General features: G+C 42.3%; 1 protein-coding gene and 1 long non-coding RNA gene across 2 annotated transcripts in view; one reads left to right on the top strand and one right to left on the bottom strand.

Annotated features, from left to right (window-relative positions):
- The window catches only part of LOC138825888 (uncharacterized), a 40758-nt gene extending 24122 nt beyond the window's left edge, over positions 1–16636 (bottom strand). Inside the window, exon 1 of the long non-coding RNA XR_011371525.1 lies at positions 16563–16636. This is a non-coding gene — a long non-coding RNA (uncharacterized lncRNA). The remainder of the gene's footprint in view (positions 1–16562) is intronic.
- The window catches only part of Micu1 (mitochondrial calcium uptake 1), a 152409-nt gene extending 129705 nt beyond the window's left edge, over positions 1–22704 (top strand). The window contains exons 10-12 of the mRNA XM_070020528.1: positions 2747–2855; positions 18836–18925; positions 20061–22704. Coding sequence (XP_069876629.1) covers positions 2747–2855; positions 18836–18925; positions 20061–20218 — 357 coding nt within the window. The 3' untranslated portion in view covers positions 20219–22704. The remainder of the gene's footprint in view (positions 1–2746; positions 2856–18835; positions 18926–20060) is intronic.
- Positions 22705–25811: the final 3107 nt, after the last annotated feature.

Raw genomic sequence — 25811 nt, 5'->3', positions numbered from 1 at the left:
TTTGTATTAGTCATTCTGACATTGTGATTTTTTTTGGGGGGGGGGGCGGGTCTGGTCGTGGGGCCTGAACTCTGGGCCTGGGCGCTGTCCCAGCCCCTGACATTGTGATTTTAATGTGCATTTTCCTATTACTAAAGGTGCTGAGCTTCAGTTTATATGCTCATCCAGTCTATATCTTGTTTGGTAAAATGTTTATTCAAGTATTTTAATTAATTAACAAACTAATTACGTTAATAATAATAAGTAAGGCAAGTGTGTGTTTTACCCTGAGCAATACTCCCTACCCTTTTGTTTATATTTTGTTTGTGAGACAGGGTCTCAATGCTAACTTTTTCCAGGCTTGCCTAGACTTCAAGATCCTCCTGCTTCTACCTCCCAAGTAGCTAAGATTAAGGGATGCTCCAGCACATCTGCCTCTGTGTGTGTGAGTGTGTGTGTTGTGCGTGTGTGTGCACACGCACACACGTGTGCGCACACATGCGTGCACATGCACACTGCTCCTGGAGCTTGAGTTCAAGGCCTACCTGCTGTCACTGAGCTTCTTTGGCTAAAGGCTGTCACTCTATCACTTGAGCCATGGTGCCACTTCCAGCCTTTTCTGAGTAGTATACTGGAGTTAAGAGTATCACATACTTTCCTGCCACGGCTGGCATCTCAGTTCAAACCACCTACCAATAGACTCAGAAACTACAACCTGAGCTGTAAATTGAGCTGCTTCTAGTTTTCATTTTAACATCCATGAGGTTTATGGGATTATCTTACTCAAGTTTTATTCTTAGATACCTCTGAGGTTGTTGTTTTTTTTTTGGGGGGAGGGAGGGGTCCAGTCATGGGGCCTGAGCTCTGGACCTGGGCGCTGTCCCTCAGCTCTTCAGCTCAAGGCTAGTGCGCTACCACTTGAGCATAGTACCACTTCCGGCTTTTTTTTCTGCTTATGTGGTGTTGAGGAATCGAACCCAGGGCCTCGTGCATGCAAGGCAAGCACTCTACCACTGAGCCACCTTCCCAGCCTCACCTCTGAGCTTTTTACTAAAGTGATTACCAAGAAAAAAATTTCATAACTTCTCTTTAAGAAGACCACCTAAACCAGGCACCAGAGGTTCTCTCCTGTAATCCATGCTACTCAGGAGGCTGAGATCTGAGGATCATGGTTCAAAGCCAGCAGGGGCAGAAAAGTCCATGAGATTCTTATCTCCAATAAACTATCCAAATTAATCCAGAAGTGGAACTTTTGCTCAAGTGGTAGAGCTCTAGTCTTGAGCAAAAGAAGCCCAGGAACATTGCCCAAGCCCTGAGTTCAAGCCCCAGGACTAACACACATGTACACGCACGTGCGTATACACACACACACACACACACACACACACACACACACACAAAGAATGCCATCTAAAATTCTAAGTCCAGTGCAACCTTATTCCTCACTGTTCTTGGCATGGTACTAAGTGGTTAGTGAGTGCTAAATAAATATTCTTTATTGTATCTATATAATAAAAATAAAGTGTCAGGTATTTGGATTTAATAGTGACATAATATGATTTATATTCACTGTTTTCCCAGATTATCAAATGAATAGCCATTCAGTTCATCTTGTTCTCTTTCTCCTCTCTCTCTCTTTAGATAATTGCAGGGTAACCAATCTTGTCTTTAATTGATTTGATGTTTCACAAAAGAAAAACTAGCAAAAATTAGAGATTTGCTTTCAAAGTAGGAAGTGTGTGTGTGTGTGTGTGTGTGTGTGTGTGTGTGTGTGTGTGTGTGTGTGTGTGTGTGTGTGTGTGTGTGTGTGTGTGTGTGTGTGTGTGTGTGTGTGTGTGTGCGCTAGTCCTGAGGTTTGAACTTGGCCTTGATGCTGTCCCTGAGCATTTTTGTTTTATTTTTTTCCCCCTCAAGGCTAGCATACTTTACCACTTGAGTCACAGCTCCACATCTGCCTTTTTGGTGGTTAATTGGAGATATGAGTCTCACAAACTTTCCTGCCTGGACTGGCTTCAAACAATGATCCTCAGATCTCAGCCTCCTGAGTAACTACGATTACAGTCATGAGCCACCAGTGCCCAGTAATGCTAATTTTTTTTTCATCATAGCTAGCACTCTCTCTGGAGCCAAGCCTCTAGTTCAGGTTTTTACTGGTTAATTGGAGATAATTGTCTTCCCAGGCTGTCTTAGAGCTGAATCTTCACATCTGAGTAGCTAGGATGATAGGCATGAGCCACCAATTCATTAACAACTTTTACGTTGAGATAATGAACAGATTTTTTTTACTTGGGTTTTGCTAAGCCACCCTTTGTATATCACTGACTTTAGTGACTAATTGGCTTAAGCTTCAAAAAGCTTATCTGGCCTAGGAACAGACTATTAAAATGGAAGTCCTGATCCAATGTTACTACTTAAGATATATAGCAGATCAAGTAGTTTCAGCCTACTTAGGACATGTCATGAAGTGTGATGAATTAGAAAGTACAGTTAGAAATATTTTCATTAAAAATAACTGCAAAAAACTGCAAGCAGCTATGGGTTGAAATTTACATGTTGAAGGGGAAGCAATTAGCCACTTTGCTTTTCTCAGGAAAATGTTCCAGAATTCTGTTCTCCTGTAATGTACAAATTTGACCAATTTATTTGGTCTGTGTTCTAGATACAAGCACAAATTTCTGACTTATAGACATGAAGATTGCTACCTAATTTTTCATCTCAGCTGTTTTACTGCAGGCCTTGTCTTACCTTGCTGTCTCACCTCTTTCAGGGTCTGACATTTCAGGAGGTAGAGAACTTCTTTACTTTCCTAAAGAATATTAATGATGTGGACACTGCCCTGAGCTTTTACCATATGGCTGGAGCATCTCTTGATAAAGGTAATGAAACCCAAAAGTTCTTTCTTGAAGATATCAACATTGAATCTGTAATCCATTCAGTGACTGCCTCTCCTTAAAATGTCAGTTTTTCTTAACATTATCTTGTGACTTATTTTGTCTTGTTGGCATCATATGAGCTTCTTCTTCATCCCAGGAGCTCTACCTCACTGTGTTAAAGTGTTGTCAGCGCATGTGCCCATCTTTTAGTGATTAGCTTGAAAGTAGTATAAAAACAAAGGCCAAGTGCAGGGACTGCACAACTTAGAGCCAGAGGAAGGATGTATATAATGTAAGTTAAGACAGTCTGAAATATGTCTTCGAACTAAAGGAATGGTTTGCTTTTTCTCTCTGATTAAATATTTTTAAGATAAAATTATATGTTGGGATATTGCTTGTTGTCAACGAGACTCTATATGAGACTCTGAATTTGATCCCCAGCACTGCAAAATAAAGCAAGAAATAAGGATAAAATCATGACTCTGAGAATGGTGCCCCTGATGTCTTACTTGATATATACATTCGGTTTTAATTTCCATACATAAGAGAATCAAAGGATTAAAAGCAGTTTTTCTTCCCCAGCATTTTAATATAAAAATTTTCCAGCCAGGCGCCAGTGGCTCACACCTGTAATCGTAGCTACTCAGGAGGCTGAGATCTGAGGATTGCAGTTCAAAGCCAACCCGGGCAGGAAAGTCCGTGAAACTCTTATCTCCAATAAACCACCAGAAAACTGGAAGTGGCGCTGTAGCTCAAGTGGTAGAGCGTTAGCCTTGAGCTGAAGAGCTGAGGGACAGCACAAGGGCCTAGAGTTCAAGCCCCACCACTGACCCCCCCAAAAAAAAAAAATTCCAACATTAAGAATGGTTGAGAGAATTATTTAAAGAGCACCTGTATTTCCAGCTTCATTAACATTTTGTAGTATTTGCAATATCACACTGCACATGTCTTTAGCCTTGTAATTATCAACCTATCTTATTTGTGATATGTTCAGGTTCAGATTTGTAGCCATAATTGTACTTCACTACTAACTTCTTTATCATAGTATTACTATTAATTGAAGTCTGAATTTGTTTGAAGTTCCTTCTTGCCACTCTAGTTTCTGTCTCTACTCACCAATAAGCAACCTTCATTCTGTATACATATACATGTGTATAAAGTCTTAGATCATATTCACCTCTGACTTTACCCTCTCCATTCACTTAACCACCTCCCACTGCTTCCTACCCACACGCAGTCTCTATTTTACTTTCCCATCGTTCATTTCCTAAGGTCTAGATTCATCATAAAAGGAGACCACATGATATTTGTCTTTCTTAGTCTGGGTTATTTTACTATATATCATGATCTCTAGTTCCATTGATTTTCCTGCAAATGACGTAATTTCATTCTTCTTCGTGGCTGAATAATTGTATATACACACCACATTTTCAGTTGATGAGCACCTAGGCTGATATGATTTGGCTGCTATAAGCATAGATGCACAGGTATCTTAATTATATGATGACTTACATTCCTAAAGATATATACCCAGGAATAGCATGGCAGGATCATATGGTAGGTCTATCTTTGGGGGTTTTTGTTGTGGGGGGAGTGTTTTGAGGAGCCTCTATACCAATTTCCATAGTAGTTGCACTAGTTTACATTCACGCCAAGAGTAGATGAGAGTCTTATTTCCCATATCCTCATTTGCTGTTGTATTCTTGATGACCATTCAGACAGGTGAGATAGAATCTGATTGTGTTCTTTGTAATCCCCCTTTGAAATTTTTAGACTTGATGTCTGCTTTACCTTCTTCCATTGAAACCAATGATCTATCAGTACTGTTAACAGGAGAACTAGTGTGTTCAGCTGTCCTTTCCAAGTCCTTTTCCTGTGCCACCTGTGCCTGTCTTTTAAAGATTCTCCTTGTGGGGGCTGGGAAGATGGCTCAGTGGTAGAGCGTGTGCCTTGAATGCCTGAGGCCCTGGGTTCGATTCCTCAGCACCACATAAACAAAAAGAAAAAAGCCGGAAGTGGCGCTGTGGCTCAAGTAGTAGAGCGCTAGCCTTGAGCTGAAGAGCTGAGGGACAGCGCCCAGGCCCAGAGTTCAGGCCCCACAACCGGACCCAAAAAAAAAAAGATTCTCCTTGTACTCAGTCCTAGGCCTTGATCCTGATCCTGACAGTCACCCATAACAGGCCACTACTCCTCTCTCTACAAAACTGTAGAGTTTCACATCTGAGATGAATCTTACGTTATAAATAATACTCTCCAAGAACCACTGGATTCACAACAATAGACATGAAAACAAAGAATTGGGAGCAAGGCAAATTTTAATTCTGCAAAAGGGTGTGCCGTCAGCGAGAAATCTGTCTAGCAAACACACAAAACAGACAGGCTGCTCCCCTATTTATTCCTAATACAGCAGGCCCTACTGCTCTGCTCAGATTGATTGAGCTTAGGTTCATAATCTGCTCCAGATTGGCTAGTTTGAATAGGGTTAAGATGTATTTACATAAGGTGACCATTAAAAGACTCTAAGCTGAGAATGTGGCTTAGTGGTAGAGTGCTTGCCTAGCATGCACTGGGTTTGATTCCTCAGAAAAAGCCAGAAGTGGTGCTGTGGTTCAAGTGGTAGAGTGCTAGCCTTGAGCAAAAAGAAACTCAGGGACAGTGCCCAGGCCCTGAGTTCAAGTCCCAGGACTGGCAAAAAAAAAAAAAAAAGACTTTGAAAGAAGATTAATAGTAGGCAACTAACCTTAAAACATACCCACATCCTCTGCTATCTCTTGAACAATCTGGGAGTATCTTCTGAAGTGTGTCCTAATTCCATCTTAGAAAAAACAGTTAAGACAAAAACTTACATTTCAAAAATCCTTCCTTATCCCAAAGCGGTTCTTCTTCATTTCTGTACTTGCTGATATTGTCTTAGCAAAATAATCAAGAGATGAGCTACCTGGACAAAGTAAGAATTTTTAAGCAATCCACTATCTACTTTGATAGAAAAGACAGGTACACTGGTTAAAAATGTAGGCTCTGAAGTCAAACTGTCCGGACTTATGTTGTGGCTCCATCATTTACTAGCTGGGTAGCTTTGACAATTTCAGAATTTATTTTCTACATTTTTACAATAAATAAAAAAATACCTATCTCATAGGGTTGTTGTGAGAATAAATCCATATAAAGCTCTTAGCCCTGTGCCTGTTGTTTGGTAAGCATTTAATAAATGGAAGCTACTTCCATCATGAAGTTGATAATATAAAGAGAATGGAGTGTGGGTCAATCAGTTACTTAGCCAGCATCACAGGCACTCACTGGGAAGAGGGTTCCACCTTAGGGTACTCATAGTCAAGTAGGGGAGAAAGTTGAGTTTGAGTATACAAGCAATTCCAGCTTAATGGGGCAAGTGCTGATTAACCATAGAAGAATCTAGAAGCTTACATGTGGCCCTGACATGTGCTGCTTGGGAGCGGGAAAGAGTAGGGGGGTGGGTATAGAAAGGAGACCTTTTTGTCTGGCTTCTTTGTCTTAGTTGCTCTCTTATCTTAGCTGCCTTTATTTTTTCCCAGAAGGTTAGGACCTTCAGAAATTGGCAGCTTTTAGAGGCCCTGGCACTCTCTTCCTTGGCTAGTTTAGAGCCTACCAATGAAACTTTAGACATAATTTAGCACCACTTCCCAAACAGCATTAGAAAGAACACTGTATACTGAAATATGGTAATGGTTCTTCTGAGGGTTTTAGAAGAAAAATGTTCTATGGTTCAAGGAAGTTTGAAAAAATACCAAACTATAGAATTTCTTCCTGCAGCACTGCTCCTGCCAGCTTTTAATCTGCTAATGTGTATTGTTCATCTCCAAAAGAGGGCTATCATTCATGAACTTGATTTTCTTCAATTGTTTCTTTCATACTAGCATTTAAACTCAAAGCCTCATACTTGGTAGAAGTGCTGAGCCATGCCCCCCCAGTCCTTGCTCTAGAAAATCTTCTAATACCTTATAGAGTTAATATTCCACTGTGAGAGACCCAGATAGCTAGTATGACCCAGTCCTAACATTGGACATTTCATTGGAGCTATTTATTCTACATGGTCCATGACAACTCAAAGTGAAATGTCTTGAAAGCAAGAACTTTTCTTCATGAAGAAGTGTGCGTTTTCACTCTTTTGTCATCTGTAGGTTATGAGGAACCAGTTCTATTGTTCATTAATACACATGCTGGGTATAACATTCAATCTATGACTTCTCATGGGCTGTCTGAATTATTTAAGTAGTCTGCTAAAGAAGGTAATGAGAAATTGAACAGGACTTCTTTCTCAATTACTTCCTATGATGAAGTAGTTAAAAATCATTTGAGCTGTAGCTCAAGAATGAGCTATGGCCTATAAATCTCAGAATAGTCCTATTTCTGCCAGGAGAATCAAAGCTTCAGGAAAGCCCCACTTCACAGCACCTCAGGATATCATAAATTTGGTAAACTCATGGGATGTTTTATCTGTCAGGTACTTTGAACTATAATACAGAAAATAATCAAATAGAGTCTATGGCCTCTACTATTTAGGCCCCAGCCAACTTCTCCTTAGATTGAACATTGTGATTTGTCACATAAGTGTCTGTAATTCTTTACAGTTATTTTGTATTTACAGTTTACCTTATTGTCTGACAGGTCAAGATAATAAACAGTAAAATATTTAACATAACTCCTGAAGGATGTTCTTGGCAACTGCAATTACTCTTGTTTTTTTAACTATCAGATTTTAAGTGTGTGTGTGTCGGGGAGCTGGGGGCAAGGGGGGAGGGATGAGGGGGTGGTGCTTGAACTCAGGGCCTAGGTGCTGTCCCTCAGCTTTTCACTCTAAGCTAGTACTCTTTATCATTTGAGCCACAGCTCTACTTCTGGCTTTTTGGTGGTTAATTTTCTTTTTCGACTGGCCTCAAACAGCAATTCTCAGATCTTAGCTTTGTGAGTAGCCAGGATCACAGGCATAAACCACTGGCACCTGGCTTAACTTACTATTTTAGCTATCAAATGATTCCAGTTTCTTTTGTTTCTGGAGACTTGGGTCACATAGTTGACCTGTAAGAATCTTCATTGCTTTCAAATTCTTTGACTTTAACAATTTAGAGTAAAAGCCCAATTGGCATTTAGGACAATACAGAGTTGTTGGAAAAGTCAGAAATTACTGATGAAGTAAGAAGTTTCTAGCACATGATAAACTGATATATTCTGAACAGACAAAATACAAGTGGCACCTCTCCTGAGCACTAAGCATCCTGTACTATTGCCCTTCCTTTCAAGGACTTGGAACCACTGCATGTCTGAAACACTAATAACAACTGTCATTCCATAGCATCTTCCATGAAGGTCACAATGCTGTGCTTTATATCTGTTCTTTTTCTTAATCTTTAAGACCTGTAAGGTAAGTGATAGCATGCCTATTTTATGGATGTGGAAATAGAAAAAGAAACAGCTTGCTTATGCTTTACAGTGAAACACTGGTTAGAGCCAGAATTTGAATTTCGGTCTCCCTAGTCCCAAAGTCTATAGATATGTCACACATCATTTTGCCCCTTAGTATATTTCAAGGTTGGAGTCTGAAAGTGCTTGCTGAAGTATGATCCAGGAAGCACTGCAGGTCTGCCATTTGGAAACATGCTGTTTGGTTGCCTTTGACTAGGAGTCAGTAAATCTTAGAGTAAAAGTGAAGTCCTTTTGGTGAGCTATGCTGTTTTGGAGGGAATGCCATTCTGAGTCTGGAATATGATATTGTCCCTACAGCTCTCTGTTTGGGAGCAGTTTCTCCAGCTCAGACACCCTCTGACATCTGTAGTGCTTACTTTATGCAACAGAGCCTAAGAATGGCCTATTCTAGATGTATGTCTCATGGGGGAACATCTGTGTTCTTTTTTTTTTTTTTTTTTTTTGCCAGTCATGGGGCCTTCAGCTCAAGGCTAACACTCTACCACTGGAGCCACAGCACCACTTCCAGCTTTTTCTGCTTATGTGGTGCTGAGGAATCAAACCCAGGGCCTCATGCATGCGAAGCAAGCACTCTACCACTGAGCCACCTTCCCAGCCCAACATCTGTGTTCTTTTCTTTCTAACTTTATCACTTTTTTTTTTCCGGTCATGGGGCCTGAACTCTAGGCCTGGGTACTGTCCCTCCACTCTTCAGCTCAAGGCTAGTGCCACAGCACCACTTCCAGCTTTTTCTGCTTATGTGGTACTGAAAAATTAAACCCAGAGCCTCATGCATCAAGGCAAGCACTCTACTACTGAGCCACTTTCCCAGCCCTAACTTTATCACTTTTCCACATCCCCAAACACAAAAACCTAAAGTCACCTAAGTAAAGTCATGTCACAGGATAGTTTGTGCTGAGTAGTTAGTTTAGCAGCACTAAAGTGCAGACTACAGATGTGGACTCCTCAGCCTCTAAGGATCCAAATGTTCTTTAGCACCTCCCTTCATTGGTATGTCTGTGGTATGTTACACTTGTAGCATTTATTGAGAGGTTACCCTGTGCAAGAAATGGTGCTAATCACAAATTATGGTTTTTCCACTGTAACCTGGAACTGAGTTCTTGCTACTCATTAGTCATCTTGAGAAAAAATTTAAGCTCTCAAAACCGTAGTTTTTTGTTTTTTGTTTTTTTGGGTCCGGTTGTGGGGCCTGAACTCTGGGCCTGGGCACTGTCCCTCAGCGCCACTTCCAGTTTTTTTTTTTGCTTATGTGGTGCTGAGGAATCGAACCCAGGGCCTTGAGCATGCAAGGCAAGCGCTCTACCACTGAGCCACCTTCCCAGCCCCAAAACCTTAGTTTTTTTAACTTATAGAATGGTGGTATTAAAATATTTGTTTGAAGGCTATTATGAAAATTAAGAGTTATATTAAATTGGCATTATAACAGTACCCAGAGTTTTGTTTTCATTCTTACCTTATTATAGAGCTAACAGACAAGAAAAACACATTCTAATATGTCAACTAAATTAAATTAAAAAGATTAAAATGAAAAAGTGGGTGAGAGCTGAGCACTGGTGGCTCACGTCTATAATCCTAGCTACACAGGAGGCTGAGATCTGAGGATCAAGGTTCAAAGCCAGCCCAGGCAGGAAAGTCCATGAGACTCTTATCTCAATAAACCACTCAAAAAACTGGAAGTGGCACTGTGGCTCAAGTGGTAGAGTGCTAGCCTTGAGCTGAAGAGCTGAGGGACAGCATTCAGGCCCAGAGGTCAAGCCTCATAACTGACCAAAAAAATAAAAAAATTTTAAAAAGAGGGTGAGAAAATTGAAGGAAAAAGGAAGGAAGGAAAAAAGGAAAGGAAGAAAGAAAGGACAAGGCCCTTGGTTTGATTTCCCAACAGCACAAAAAAAATTTTTAATATTTAAAGAGATCACTCTTTGCTGGCAGAGTGGCTCAAGTGGTAGAGTACCTTCCTACCAAGTGCAAGACCCGCCGGGTACCAGTGGCTCATGCCTGTAATCCTAGCTATTCAGGAGGCTGAGATCAGAGGATCATGGTAAAAAGCCAGCTCGGGCAGCAACGTCTGTGAGACTCTTATCTCCAATAAACCTCTAGAAAACCGGAAGTGGTGCTGTGGCTCAAGCGGTAGAGCGCTCACCTTGAGCTGAAGAGCACAGGAACAACACCCAAGCCCAGAGTTCAAGCCCAAGACCACAAAAAAAACAAAAACAAAAAACCAAGTGCAAGACCCTGGTTTGGGAATGTGGCTTAATGGCAGAATGCTTACCCTGCATGGATGAAGCCCTGGGTTCGATTCCTCAGTACCACATAAACAGAAAAGGCTGGAAGTGGCGCTATGGCTCAAGTGGTAGCAAAAGAAGCTCAGGAATGGTGCCCAGACCCTGAGTTCAAGCCCCAGGACTGGCAAAAAAAAAAAAAAAGTGCAAGGCCCTGATTTCAAATCCCACTACCACCAAAAAAATAAAAATAAGATCCTTCTTGGACCAAATGAGACCTACTTTTATTCTGAGGAAGTCTGTAGTCAGTTCAGACTCTAACTAGCCAATGAGTTCTGTATTGTAATTATTAAGGATCAGAAGCTTTTAGCTTCTCCTGAGTTTCAACTTATATAGATATGAACATGTTTGCTACATCTTTGTGTCCTATTCAGATGCAAGACAATTCTTTACACACATTAAATTTTCAACCAATGTGTAACAAGTGAGTAAAAGAATTCTAAGCAGGGCTGGGAAGGTGGCTCAGTGGTAGAGCACTAGCTTTGAACTGAAGAGCTGAGGGACAGGGCCCAGGCCCAGAGTTCAGGCCCCACGAACGGACCCTCCCCCCCCAAAAAAAAGAATTATAAGCAAGGTCAAATCCTGGAAAGCATATGAAATGCTGTAATAAAAACTTAGGATGAGCCATAAGTGGTGACTCATACCTGTTATCCGGGCACTCAGAAGGCTGAGGCAGGAGTTTCCAAACCAGCCAGGACTACATAGGGAAACCTTGTCTTAAGGGAGAAGAGGAAGGGAGGAGCTTATGATGAGGGAGAAAACACTAGATGTCTATGTCATTAACATCCTTTGATACCTTGAGCAGTTCACAACTCCTCTGACCCCTGGGTTGGTGTTATATTAAGTATCTCCAAGGGTTCTGCCAGCTTTAATGTTCTACAACTGCAATTAAATCAATTTTTATTGAATATAGTAATGTTTTAAGGGACATATTATAGCCCAAAGTTATGTCCATATATATGTGAAAATGAAGTAACATAATTTATCAGATACATTGAAAGTCAGAGGAAAAGCTATTGAATTCCCAATGGAAAAATGGCAGCTTTAATCCACTTCCTCATTAGGACATTTTAAAAAAGTTAATTATATCTAACTAATGCTTCTATAAGGTCTAATTTGTGCAGTTTAGTAGTGTTCGCTGCATAAGAATGTAAAAGGTACTTAAAAATGAGGGCATCTATATATAAAGTATGCTATGAGGAGAATATTCCCAGTCATAAATACCTTCCCCACTGGCCAGTTCTTAGCTTTCTATTGATGCAGAACCCACAACTGCAGACCCACATTGTATTATCTCACATTCCTGTGAGGATTGAGTACCCAGGACGGATTCTCTGCTCAGGGTCTTAGGCAGAAATCAAGGTTTCAACAGGGCTACATTCTCATCTGGGAGTCAGAATCTGTAAACTCATTCCTTTTCTGAGCAGAATTCAGTTCCTTTCCGTTGAAGGGCTGAGTCTCCTTTCCCTGCTAGCTAGCAATTCTACACAGGCCACAGAAGGTGTGTGCCATACCTGCTCTCAGAGCCTGGCAGCTCCTTTCTTCAAAGCCAGCAAGAGAATCCCTCTTGTAATCCTCAGCTTGAGTTTCTAGTAACCTAATTGCAAGAATGATGTCCTATATGTTTAAGGGCCTTTGCACACTATGGAGAGGGATTTATATAATGCTGGGAAACACCTCAGAATTTTGCTTACCATACCAGCCCTAACTCCAGCAGTCTCTACTTTTAGTTTTATTCTTCAAGGACTGAGTGTCCCTGAAGATAGAGACATTCTTTAACTAATTTAAGCCATCATGTCATTTAAACAAAATGTCAGTCATAAAACTTCAGGACTAGAAGAGAGCTTAGAAATGATTCATTTAAACTCCTACTACATTGTTTTTAACCTGAAGGAAAATGACTTCTTTAGATCATCACTAGTATGATAGGAAACAGACAAAATTTAGGTTTGAGTGCACACCAGTTTTCTCTAGTTCATAGCACCCACTGCTACCAGAAGGACCTTGGGTACTAGAGAGGAGATGCAGTGCTCTAATGAGATGCAGAAGCAGAGGGACATCCAAAGCAAGAACCAAGATAGCCAAGACAGAGCATGAAGGCACAAGATAGAAATGGAATGCCAGAGATGTGTGGGGAAGAGATTATGAAGGAAAAAACGTGTTTTATTTTAGCAATTCCTTCAAAATTTGTGGGAAGAAGTCCCTGTACTTCAGTTCATCATTGCATTTTTGTAAAAACATTTATATGTGAAGAGGAGTGTTGGCCAGGATTCCATTCATTTAAAAAAAAAAGTCATCAATTTTTAAAGCAAAATTATTCACAGTGTAGGCAAGGAAGTTCAAAATCCGAAATGAATGTTTGCTTTATGAGGCATTTTCTATGCAGAGACCTGGCTTATTTCCCCCAATTTAAAGTCACTTAGCATTCCAAAGATTGATTTTGGCTTAACAACATCAGTTTGAATACATTATGATTTAGTAAAATTATATAAGCACCCAAGGAATGGGAAATACTGCCTTGGGGATTCATAATTACCACTGGGAGAGAAAGGAGGGTGAGGGTAGCTAAACATGCCAGAAATACCCACATAAATAGTCAACATTACATCCCATTGAGAAAAGAATAGTGACAAGAATTACATCAATACTAGGCATGTATGAGATAAGTGTTTATAACGCTCTAATAAGACACTTGTAAAGGTGAACAGTGTTTAGTCTTTTGTGTAATTTAAACACATTCAATTTTAATATATCAGTTGCTCCCAGTTCAGCCAGCAGAGAATCAGACTCCACTGGAGGACAACCACAGACTTCCAAGGAAATAGCTTTATAATTAGCTTGAGGTTAGAACAAGGAAACATGTTAAATAAATTACCATACATTCTGTCAGTGGACCACTCATTCTGCAGCTGATAAAGGAAGCTGTTCATGTGCTCAGATGAGATTATTTCTGTTTTGGTGCTAACTGAACAAATTTGTATACCATCTTTATGGGAAAAAGAAGACGCAAAGGACAAATGTATATGCATATCCATAGAAACTTCTGTAGGAATTTGAGGTATTGGCTGTCTGTGGACTGGGGCACAAGGGTGGGAGAGAGAAACTTTTCTTTTGAATTGTGAAACAGGTAAAAGTACTGCCTAATCAAAAATAATTTTCTACCTGGGCATGTTGACAAAGCCTGTAATCCCAGCACTCAGGAAGCAAAGACAAGAGGGTCTAGAACTCAAGGCCAGCCTAATTTATACAGCAAGATCTTGTTTCAAATAAAAAATAAAATTCCTCCAGGAGTATGCTTAATGCCCCAAGGATCAACCAACACCAAAAACATACAATAAATAAAATAAAATAATTTCCTAAAATAAAGAGAATGACTATTCAAAGAGTGGAAAAGGGGAAAATAAAGTAATATGGTAAATTGAAAAGCTGGACATAGTGGCAGGAGATTAATAATCCTAGTTAGTCTGGGGTGGGAGGTTGAAGAATCATTGAGCCAAGGACTTCAAAGTCAGTATAAGCAACATTGTGAGACTAGTCTCCAGATAAGAACTGGCTTGTTTTTAAGGTTTCCTTGCAGAGACTGGATTGGACCTCTGCAAAGTGTCTTCCTATATGCTTGTCCCCCTCTGCACCTTATGTTCTAGCTCTTGAGTCAGGCTTTTGCACCATCCTGCTTTCCATACTTTTTTCAGACTGACTCCTCTAACCCGCCCACATCACCTACTACCCACATACACAAATCTAGAGCAGTCCTTTAAAATTCAGATCCAAATTTTACCTCTGAGCTAGCTGCCAGCACCTGGCTCATGCCTATCATCCCAGTTACACAGGAGGGTGAGATCCAGAAGATGGTGTCAAGGCCAACTCCTGACAGAAAAATCTAAGAGATTCCAGCTCCAAAAGAACCAGCAAAAAGCCAGGTTGGAGGGGTAGCTCAAGTTGTAAAGTACCAGCCAATCAAGCAAGCCAAGTAAGGGTGAGATGCTAAGTTGAAACACTGGTTAACAGAAGAAGAAAAGGATACTTGAGAACAATTCCATGTAGAATAAGGAATTGTTACCATCTTCATTACTTGTACACTGCTCTGGGCTCCTTAAATTGCTAGTTCTCCTAAATTCTGTTCCTTCTCCTTACCTCCCTCCAAAATCTGGTTGAAATGTGTGTGCCATATTTGCCAAAATATCCTAAAAGAAGAGGCAGAAAAAGAAAGGACAAACACTCCTCAAGGAAAAACTTCTCCCCATCTTGAAACTAAGACATCTGTATCAAGCCCTTTCCAGGGCTGAAGTAAAATGTTTTTCCTCACTTAACCTTGGCACTCACAAGCCAGCTTTTGATTTTCTCCACAGCAGTCCAGAAAGGCAGGATTGATCATATGACCACACAGCTAGAAACTGTCAGCCTAACGTGTCAGGTCACCTTTCCAAACACTTTTGCAAAGGCAGTTCCTAACTGGGTCATGATGCCCGAAGTTGTGTCTGTACATCAGATGCCCCTGTGGGGAAAAGCTACCAAGGCCACCTTTGTTCCATATGCTTTTTATCTGGTTAATGTTTAATACGCCTTTTAAGTTGTCCCTGAAATGGTCCCTGTGAGTTCCAAAGGAATGAATGCTAAGTGTCTTCCACTGTCCATAACAGTCAGAGCTGTGGTCAAACTATAACACCAACTCCTCACAACTCCCAGCTATTTGATTATTCATCTCTGACCAAAAACACTTGAGGATTCCCCAGTTTGCTTTTCTTTCATCTGAATTCTCTCTTTGGCGATAACAGAATCATGAAGAAGCTAGTTGTGTCCACATAAGGAGTCAAGTGGACCTAGGATTATAGGAAAAGAACATTGAGCTAGCTGTTAACTTGTTTTGTGACTCTGAATGAGTAACTCAACTTCCCTGCATTTCATATTGCCTTTCAGGCTTCCTCTGGCTCTAAGATTCTCTGATTCTATGTGGACCTTTTGGTTCTTATCACTCAACTTAACTATTGTTGCTAGTTTTATGGAATGTAGCTTCTGATATATCACACAGACTCAGTATTTGTTTCTTTCCACTGCTGAATTGTCTACTCATGGGCTATAAATGCCAGTAAATTGAGGACCTGGCACAATTCGGATTCTGCCTGGACTTTTCAAAAAGCCAGATGGCATTAGATTTTTGAGTGCCAATTGTGCCTGCTTCTACAAATTCTGATCTAATAGAAATCACCCATCTGAGGTCAGCTGATTGTTTAGACAGATTTGATAAAAGGAAGTTAGAGTTTTTTTTTCATGATGTCTTCACGCTCCATGTGGATGTCTTTCAAAGTAGGAAATAAAGTCTAAACCATGAATTAGTTGGCATTCAGTTTTTCTTCTTCTCTCACACAAGTAATCAACAGAGAAAGTATATGAGGCTGGGCATGGTGATTTACATTACATGGTTATCCCAACACTCAGAAGGCAAAGGCAGGAGTCTCAAGAGTTCTAGTACAGAGGGCTGGGAAGGTGGCTCAGTGGTAGAGCGCTTACCTTGCATGCCTGAGGCCCTAGGTTCGATTCCTCAGCACCACATAAGCAAAAAAAGAAAAAAAAAGAGTTCTAGTACAGTCTGGGCTACATAGTGATTTCAGGCCAGTCTAGGCTACATAGTAAGACCCTGACTGAAAACAAAAACAAAAAACAGATGTTAGTGACTCACACCTATAATCAATCCTACCTACTCAGGAGGCTAAGATCTGAAAATCGTAGTTCAAAGCCAGCCTAGGCAGGGAAGTCCATGAGACTCTTAACTCCAGTTAACTACTAAAAAACCAGAAATGGTGCTGTGGCTCAAAGTGGTAGAGCACTAACCTTGAATAAAAACAAGTTCAGGGACAGTACCCAGGCCCTGAGTTCAAGCCCCAGGACTGGCATGCGCGTGCACGCCAGTGTGTACACACACACATATACACACACAAACACGTATTATTTTAAAAAGGACAAAGTTTTGTACCTTGATTTCCAAGGCAGACATCCCAGCACTCAGTCAGATAGGCTAGGAGTCTTTATTGCTGCACAATGACTGAGCTGGTGCACACAGCTTGTAGAGCTTCAGAGTGCAGCCCCAAAATGCAGACCTGCTGGGTATTTAAGGGCACAAACCACATGCTGGTGACCTTTTTGCAATAAGCCAGAGCAAGCAAGTTGGGGGTACAGAAGCAGAATTACGCCCTTAGCAGGAATTTGGTGCTGGGGGTACAGAAGAGAGAATTACACAGTTGGGAGGAATTTGGCGGTTGTGCTTGGTTTCCCTCTCACCCATTTCTTGGATCTGTGGAGGTCAGGCTTGATTCTGGTTATTCAGGTCACTGTGCCTTCTGGGTCACCCCTGGCCTGGAGAGTCCCTCATGGTGGATGCTGATAGTTTATACTATTTACTGAATTCCAGTAACCCAGTGTTTAACTCCCTAATTTACTTCAAGCCTTTATCTTTGGAATTTTCCCTTTAATAATTAACCTGGAGTTTCCCTCTACAAAGAGGTTCTGCCTTTAATGTTTTGCCCTTATTCTTAAAAATCAATAATTTTTCTCTGTTTCTGATTTCACATTTCACATTCTTTTTGTGGGAGTCATCACATGTGGGATTTCACCCCAGCAGCCAACAAGCAATCCATTCTATATGCCTATAGATACCAGCTGGGCATCTAGAGTTCAGCTAATTCTGACACCATCTAACTAGACACAGCACCAAATCCCACAGGTTGAGGGCTCACCCTCAAGCCTCGCCCCCTCTGTCAAGCCCTAGATTATTTTAGCTATGCTTCTGACTAGCTAGCTATAAGTAAGATTCCTACAACCACCTCCTCAAGTTCTATTTATTTGTGAGAGTGGCTCATAGGACCTGGAAGATACTTATGTTTACTAGTTTATTACAAAAAGATATTTCAAAGGATACAAAGAAGAGGCATACAGGGAGAGATTTGGGAGAAGAAACACAGAGCTTCCTTGCCTCCTCTGGGTACACCACCCTCCAGAAACTCCACATAGCCAGCATTCTGCAAGGTTTCCACACTCTGTGTTTTGGGGGTTTATGGAGTCTTTATTACCCAGGCAGGATTGATCCATTCACTCACTGACAATCTGTACCCTCCTCAACTTTCAGCACCTTTCTCCTCCCCCAAGGTTAGAGGGTGGGACTAAAAAAGTACAGTCATGCTTTGGTATTTCCTGTGACCCACATTCATCCTGAAGCTACCAGTCATCTTCTTAATATTCAAAGAAACCTTACTTTGGAGATTCCAAGAATATAGGAGTTGTATGCCCAGAAACTGGGAAGAAGACCAAATATATTTCACAATATCATAGTCAAATAAGAGAAGCCAAAATTCCAGACCAACAACTGCTCTGCATAGAAGAGCTGAGATCTGAAGGGGGAATTTTTCTGCTTGCTGTGATTTAATTATGGCTTTGTGATTCAGAGAAGGTGGAAACACTATGAATGAGCCAGCTTTCAGGACCAGCTGTCAAGCACTTGCTTTATAATCTGCTGTCATCCCACTTGTCCTAGGAGCTCCCAGTTTGACAGCTCACCAGCTAGATAGTTTCACCCTGCTCTGGATTTACGCCCTGGGCGCTCTGAGGCTCTTGGTGGCACTGTGAAAGGGCACCCAGCAGAGGCAGTTACCATCCCAGGGTTTGAGTCATAATGACTTAGCAGCCCTGGTTTTCCCTCCTGTAGTACACAGACCAGCAGCGCCCTCTCCATGCCGAGATAGGACATCATCTGTCACTGTTCAGTGAGAAGATGGCATTTCTAATTAGGAGTTTTTACTGCAGCCTCCAGAGGTCCCTGTTCTATAACCACTTAATACCAGCTGGGCGAGCTTACTAAAAACTGTCAGCTTACTAAAAACTCTCACTACCCTCCTTGAATATGACTTAATGGTTCATTTAGAGCAAAGAACACTGTCTTCATGGGAAAAGGGGTAAATGTAAGAATAACCAGACAACCGGCTGTGGACACTGCATGGAATGAGTGCAATAGAAGAGAGAATGGGAAGATAATCCCAGATTATAGCAGTTAAAGCAGAAGGTAGGTATGATATGCAGAGAAAGGAATGGAATAGCATCCTGAATAGCAGGGATTACAGATATGGTCATCATGCCTGGTCTCCTTTTCTTAAATATGACATCAACACCAGTGAAAACTTCTGAGCAGTTTATCCACTAAGAGAAAGCAAAAACAGAAGTCTTTCTGATGTGTTAATTCAGTATCTCCTCTTTCAGTGACCATGCAGCAGGTGGCCAGGACCGTAGCTAAAGTGGAACTCTCAGACCACGTGTGTGATGTGGTGTTTGCGCTCTTTGACTGTGACGGTGAGTAGGCCCTCTGGAATCAGAAGAGAACGCAGAGCAGCACAGTCCTTCTAGACACGGCTTCCAATGGAGCCTGGCAGGTAGCAACATTATACTAGCCATGCCTCCCAGAGATTGGCCCTCAGCCTCAGGAGATTGAGAAATATAACACAGGGATTACATTCTCCACTTCTGGCAATTCCAATATGCCTGTGGTTTACATTAATGGTCAGGAGGATCTCAACAACAGAGGGGTTGAAGGTGTGGCTCAGGTGGTAGAGCACCAGACAATGACCAAAAGCACCAGATACTGAGTTTAAGTCCTGGTCGCAGACAGAGAGAGAGAAGAGAGAGAAATCTGTGTTTCCCCACAATCCTAATGTAGCCCAAATAAACATAATCTCCTTGGGAAAAGAAAATGGAAATACAAATGATAAACCCAGCTTGTTGTTTAGTAGAGAAAGGGCACTCAAGTATTATAATGTCTCTAGAAAGAAGGTACCTATCTCCTTATACAGAATATAGTATATGTGAGGTCCTGTGGCAGATGTTGAGAATCAGATAGGCTAAGAAGATCTCACCCAGCTGGGCATAGTACAAGCAAAATCAGGTTTCCCAAAGTAGCAAGAATTTACAGGTAAAGGGGAGTGAGCTAGAAGAAGCCTCCCAGGTAGGGAACAGTGTAACCAAAGGTGAGCAGGAGCACAGACCTGCAGGCTGAGCTCTGTCAGCCTGTTGAGTTTACTTGCCCTGACTCCAGCCCTGGGTCAACGTCCTCCACTACTTGGAATTGTCTGGCAGCCATGCTGCTTTCCTTTGTGCCCACAGCATCCTGTGTTCCATGCTGATGCCATAATTTGTCTCTCCCACACCCTGCAAGTATTTCAAGGGACAAAACACAAAGTCTGCTTATTTCTTTATTTTCAGTACTGAGCATAGGACCTGACAGACACTATATTCCCATTCATCTTGTGTCATACTACACTGCATCCGTCACTGAATTACATTTGAAAGAAGTGAACTAGTTCGTCCTGAGCCATGAGAATCCGGTTTGGCTATAAGAGCATGTTCAACCCACATAGTGTGAACAGTGGGATTTTCTGTGACTTTGTTCCAAGGCCTCCACTTACACTGTTGTGTTTGTCTCCTTATCTAGGCAATGGAGAGCTGAGCAATAAGGAATTTGTTTCCATCATGAAGCAACGGCTGATGAGAGGTCTAGAGAAGCCCAAAGACATGGGCTTCACCCGCCTCATGCAGGCCATGTGGAAATGTGCACAGGAAACTGCCTGGGACTTTGCTTTGCCCAAATAGTAACCCAAAGCTTCAAAAGGGTGCCATCTCTTGCACCCCAAAGACCCCGGATCCTCCAGAGCAGCCTCTGCATAGCCCTTTGTGCTGCTGCTTTGGGGACTAGTGCTCCCTTCTTCCTGGGAATGACCTCAGGGTTCCACTAGCTTCCCCTCTCCCCACTTTCCCTGTCCCAGAGCTCTGCTAGGCCCCTTCACCACCTAAGGAATCTTCCACACACCTGCCAGCCCTGGGAAACAGCCAGTTCTCAAATCATTTCTGCCATGGGTTTAGATGAACAAGAACATCCCTTGCTCTTCCTCCTGCTACTGTTTTTAAGTGGCAAGTTGGGAAGTGATGAATGATAATGAAGATGACCCCAGCATCCTGAGTTGGCAGGAAGCCTGGCCTGAAAAAGAATCTGTGTCAGACACAGGGCAGCTCTAATATTCCCAGAAGGCCTTGTGCTCAATGGGAACAGAGTAGAAATCCAAATTTAAGTAGCTGCTTCATGACCCTCTCCACTCCCTTCTTTTCCTCAAAGGCACCCCAAGATGCCTCCATCCGGACTGTTAATTAGAGCCATGGCTGAGCTGTGGTTCCCTGCAGGTGCCGTCTCCCCTGCCATGGCCTCCACAGTGGAGGCCTGTCTCAGCCTGTCTGCCCTCTGTCCTAAACACTCATAAAGTATTACTTTAATTATAACAGTTTTCAGTAAACCCCAAAAGGCTCCCATCTCCTTTATTTTAGAATCCTCTGAACCCTTCTCATCATCTCTGCTGGGTTTTGGGACCCACTAGCAGCAGTTTGCCTGATGACAGCACCAGGGGTGTTTAGAGGTTCATAGCGACACTGGCCTGGCACAGTTTGGCTAATGTGTCATTCACAGTCATGGCACAACAGTCCTTGATTATTCATAGCCCATGATAAGGAACTAAGGGGGATGCAGTGTATGAAGAATCATCTGTTATTGGGGAACTAAGTTTTAACCATAGCAATGTGTCTGATTAACCCAGCTCTGCCACTAACTCAGGGTGGCATTGAGCAAGTCATTTCCCATCTGTTTCCTCATTTGTTAAATGACAGGTTGATCTAAATGGGCTCTAAGGTTCCTCAGACTCTGCCTCTGCTTCAGATCTCCAAAATTCCTGAAGCCTCCAGGATCTCCAGGTAATTCTCCCTGTCATGGCTGACACAGCAGTGATCACACTCAAAACCCAGGGCTGGGCTCTGAAGGTGGGGTAGGGAGTGCTTGGCAGCCAAAGAGACGAAGAGGCCTCTGTCTATACCTATGGCTGTCCAAGGAAGATTTCTGGTCCTGGCACTTCCTCTACAACCATTTAACAGCCTCATTTCTAATGTCCTTACTGGGAGATTATACTCTCCAAAAGGTCTGCCGCTCTCCCATCTCATCTACCTCACATCTTTCCAGATCCAAGTGTGGGCTTTGCCCTGACTCATTGCCCTTGGTCTTGGGCATTAACAGTGTGATTATTTCTTGTTTACTCCATCATGAAAGAGATGTCCCACTCCTAGCTTCTGTGGGACATTTACTCCCCCTACAAGAAGAGACCTTCAAGAAGGGCTTCTGGGCTTCCTTGGCTTTGGGTTCCCATGCCCCAAGACAAGTAGGGAAAATATAGAAATTGCTACTAAACAAAAAGAGGCTTAAGCTGGGTGCTGGTGGCTCATGCCTGTAATCCTAGTTATTCAGGAGGCTGAGATCTGAGGATCACCATTCAAAGCCAGCCTGGGCAGGAAAGTCCATGAGACTCTTACCAATAAATCACTAGAAAACCGGAAGTGGTGCTGTGACTCAAGTGGTAGAGCCTTAAGAGGCTTAAGAAGTGCCCCACCTAGTTTAGCTCTGGTTGAGCATATCATCCAGATAAAAGTGACATTTACACAATGACTGCCACCAGACAAGGAAGAAGTACAGCACCTTGGGAGCAGGAGCCCAGTCTTGGAGCTAGAGCATTCTGGAGGTTTTCACACAGCCCAAGCCTCAGGGGGTAAGGGTTATGTGCTGGAGGGAAGAGTCAGCGGCTTCTTACAGGCCTCCAGTGCCACCTGCTGGCAAGAAGACTTAGTACAATGATGCACTGGACTGGACACTGGGAGGGAAGGATACTGGAGTCCTCTCCTGAGAATAGGGCTTTCCAAAGAGCCACCGTGAAGCATGCCACCATGGAGCAGTACAGAAGGAACCATGAAGAGAGGCACTATGTATATGACTACAAATGAAGAAAAAAAAACTAGTGTGAAGCTGGGTTCTAGTGGCTCACACCTGTAATCCTAGCTACCCAGAAGGCTGAGGTCTGAGAATCATGGTTTGAAACCAGCCCATGTAAAAAAAGTCCCCATGAGAATCTTATTTCCAATAAACTCAAAAAAGCCAGAAGTGGCACTGTGGCTCAAGTGGTAGAGCGCTAGCCTTGAGCACAAAGAGGCCCAGGGACAGCACCCAGGCATTGAGTTCAAGCCCCAGGACTGGCAAAACAAACAAACAAAAAACCCATAAACTATTGTGAACTGTTTTCTGACCTCCAGGTGGGAAATTTTGCTAGCAAATAAGGGTGCAATTTCCTCTTCATTCTCTAGCCCTTTGCTGAAGAACAGGCACTGCAGTGTTTTCAAGGTTTCTGCATCCAGTGAGCAAAACAGGGACATGCAATCAAGCTAGGTACAGGCAGGCCATTGTGTGAGCCACTGAAAAGTGCGAGGGTCACCTGCCCCACAAGGGAGTTCAAAGCAGACTTGCAGAGAAGTGGATTTTTTTTTTTAAATTAAGACTTGGGAGTTACATGGGAAAGCAGGCATTACCAATTAGGATTATCAGGCAGAAGTCAGAAAAACACATGTCATCCTGGGAACTGAAGTTCTAGAGAGTTTCTAGGAAATGATTTTGTAACCTAACAATCAAGATAACATTCCCTAAAGATTTTTTTTTAATGTGCTAAGCCCTGGTGTCTCACACCTGTAAATCCTAGCTACTCAGGAGGTGAAGATCTGAAGATGGAGGTTCGAAGCTAAATCCAAGAGACTCTTATCTCCAATTAACCATCAAAAAGCTGGAAGTGGAGGCATGGCTCAAGCAGTACAGCAAAACAGCTAAATGAGAGCTCAAGGCCCTGCATTCAAGCCCCAAAATCTGCACCCAAAAAACAGGAGAGGGGAGAGGCTGGAGGTATAGCTTAGTGAGCGATTGAGCATGTGTGAGGGCCTACGTTCAACCCCCAGCAAAAAAGAAAAGATTTGTGGGTCACAACTGAATGTTAAAAAGGAAACTTGTGTACTTATCTATAGAAGATAAGCTCATGATAAGCTATGCAAGAGGGAGAAATAATATAACCCAAAGAAATAGCCGAGATAGTGGAGCACATGTAAGATTTTCTTTTTGTTTTTTTGCTTTTTTGTTTTTTGTTTTTTTGCACTTGCCACATGATCTCAGGAACTTTCATAAGTAGGTATATGGCCTCAGAGCCACACTCAACACCCAATATTAGGAATTAGGAGTACTGGGGATTGAACTCAGGGCTTTACACTTGTTGGACAGTACTCTACCACTTGAGTCACACCTCCAGCCCCTTTTTGCATGGTTTTGTTTTTTGGTGGTAGTGGTGTTTTGTGTGTAGGTTTGTGGGTTTTGTTTGTATTTTGTCGGTCCTGGGGCTAGAGTTCGGGGCCTGAGCTCCTGTCCCTGAACTCTTTTACTCAAGGCTAGTGCTCTACCACTTTGAGCCACAGTGCCACTGGTGGTTTTTCTGATGGTTAATTGGAGATAAGAATCACATGGACTTTCATGCCCAAGCTAGCTTTGAACCGATTCTCAGATCCCAGCCTCCTAAGTGGCTAGGATTACAAATGTGAGCCACCAGCACGGTACATAGATTATTTTCAAGATAGGGTCTCTATGCAAGTCTGAGCAGGCAGCTGAGCTATGATTGTGTACTTCTCCATGTTTCTAGAGATGATAGGTATATACCACCACACATAGTCATTGGTTGAGATGATGTCTCAAATTTTTATACCTAGGCTGGCCTTGAACCATGATCTCCTGAGCTTTACCTCCCAAGTAGCTAAGACTAAAGGCTTGAGCCACTTTGCCTGGCTAGAATTTTTTTTTTTTTTTTTTGGGTCCGGTCGTGGGGCCTGAACTCTGGGCCTGGGCGCTGTCCCTCAGCTCTTCAGCTCAAGGCTAGCGCTCTACCGCTTGAGCCACAGCGCCACTTCCGGCTTTTTTCTTTTTGCTTATGTGGTGCTGAGGAATCGAACCCAGGGCCTCATGCATGCAAGGCAAGCACTCTACCACTGAGCCACCTTCCCAGCCCATGGCTAGAAATTTTTTAATGCAGGATAATTACAGATACTGTGCAGTTTAAAAGTAAAAATATAAGCCTGGTGCTAGGGTCTCTGGTCTGTAATCTTAGTTACTCAGGAAGCTAAGATCTGATGCTAACAGGGCAGATAAAGGACTCTTATCTGAAAATTAAGCACCAAAAAGCTAGTTACTCAGGAGGCTGACACCTGAGGATCATGGTTCAAAGCCAGCCTGGGCAGGAAAGTCCATGAGACTCTTATCTCCAATAAACCACCAGAAAACCAAAAGTGGTGCTGTGCTCAAATGGTAGAGCACTTGCCTTGAGCTGAAGAGCTGAGGGAAAGCACCCAGGTCCACAGTTCAAGTACCATGACCAAAAGAAAAAAAAAACTGGAGGCAGAACTGTGGCTCAAGTTTTAGAGTACTGGCCTTGAGCAAAAAAGCTAAGGGACAGCACTCAGGCTCTGAGTTCAAGCTCCAGTAGAGGCAGGCAATAATCAAAACTATTGGGCTGTCTGAGATATCAGGCTTTTGGCTCAGGCCATAAGGCAAGGTCTCCATCTTGGAATAGCTGGAAACAGAATGTAGCAAGGATGCCAGCTGTGCAGGACAAAAAGTTTCTCTAACCCTACACACAGATCACAACTCCCCTGTGAACCCCTCTGGAGTTTACACAGTCCCACTATGGAACTCACCATCATATGATCTTGTAGTTCTTCTATTCCTTTCTCCCTTTCTAGACCAAACTCCAAGTTCTGTCTGTTGTGCATCTCAAAATCCCTATAGCACCTAACAGTGCCTGACTTCCAAGAAAGACACATGACTGCTAAATCAATTCTCTCACATCACAGAGGAGATAGGGTTTAAACTGAGTTCTAAAGAATGAGTTCTGCTTGGATAGACTGAAAAGATAATTAAAGAGGAGAGGCATATAGATTGCTGAGGTGAGAGGTATCTTGGTAGAGATGGAGAAGGATGGTAGAAGATAAAATTCTGTTATAGTAGATTGAGAATTCTGTCTCTCCAATGGAGAGAGATGTGGAAGCAGATGTCCGGTTCATGCAAGGCTGGGTTCAGTCCAGAAGCAAAGTTAAGTACTGTTAAGATTCACTGGTTGGTTCACTTTGCCAGTGGTGTTTGGGTAACTGTGAAGAAGGTAAGTAAAGATTTGTGTCTCATCTGTCTAGATACTACATGCCAGCTAGTCAAGTTAGAAGCTTATAGATTTTTCCCTTAGGCCAGAATCATGACAATAAAGAGAAAGTGTAATTTCAGGTCATCTCTGATATGCCAGTT

Source organism: Dipodomys merriami, unplaced genomic scaffold, assembly GCF_024711535.1.
Source record: "Dipodomys merriami isolate MVZ:Mamm:240054 unplaced genomic scaffold, mDipMer1.0.p SCAF_14, whole genome shotgun sequence".
NCBI classification, from domain to species: Eukaryota; Metazoa; Chordata; class Mammalia; order Rodentia; family Heteromyidae; genus Dipodomys; species Dipodomys merriami.
Note: the sequence above shows the minus strand (reverse complement) of the source record. Positions and strands in the feature narration are given on the sequence as shown.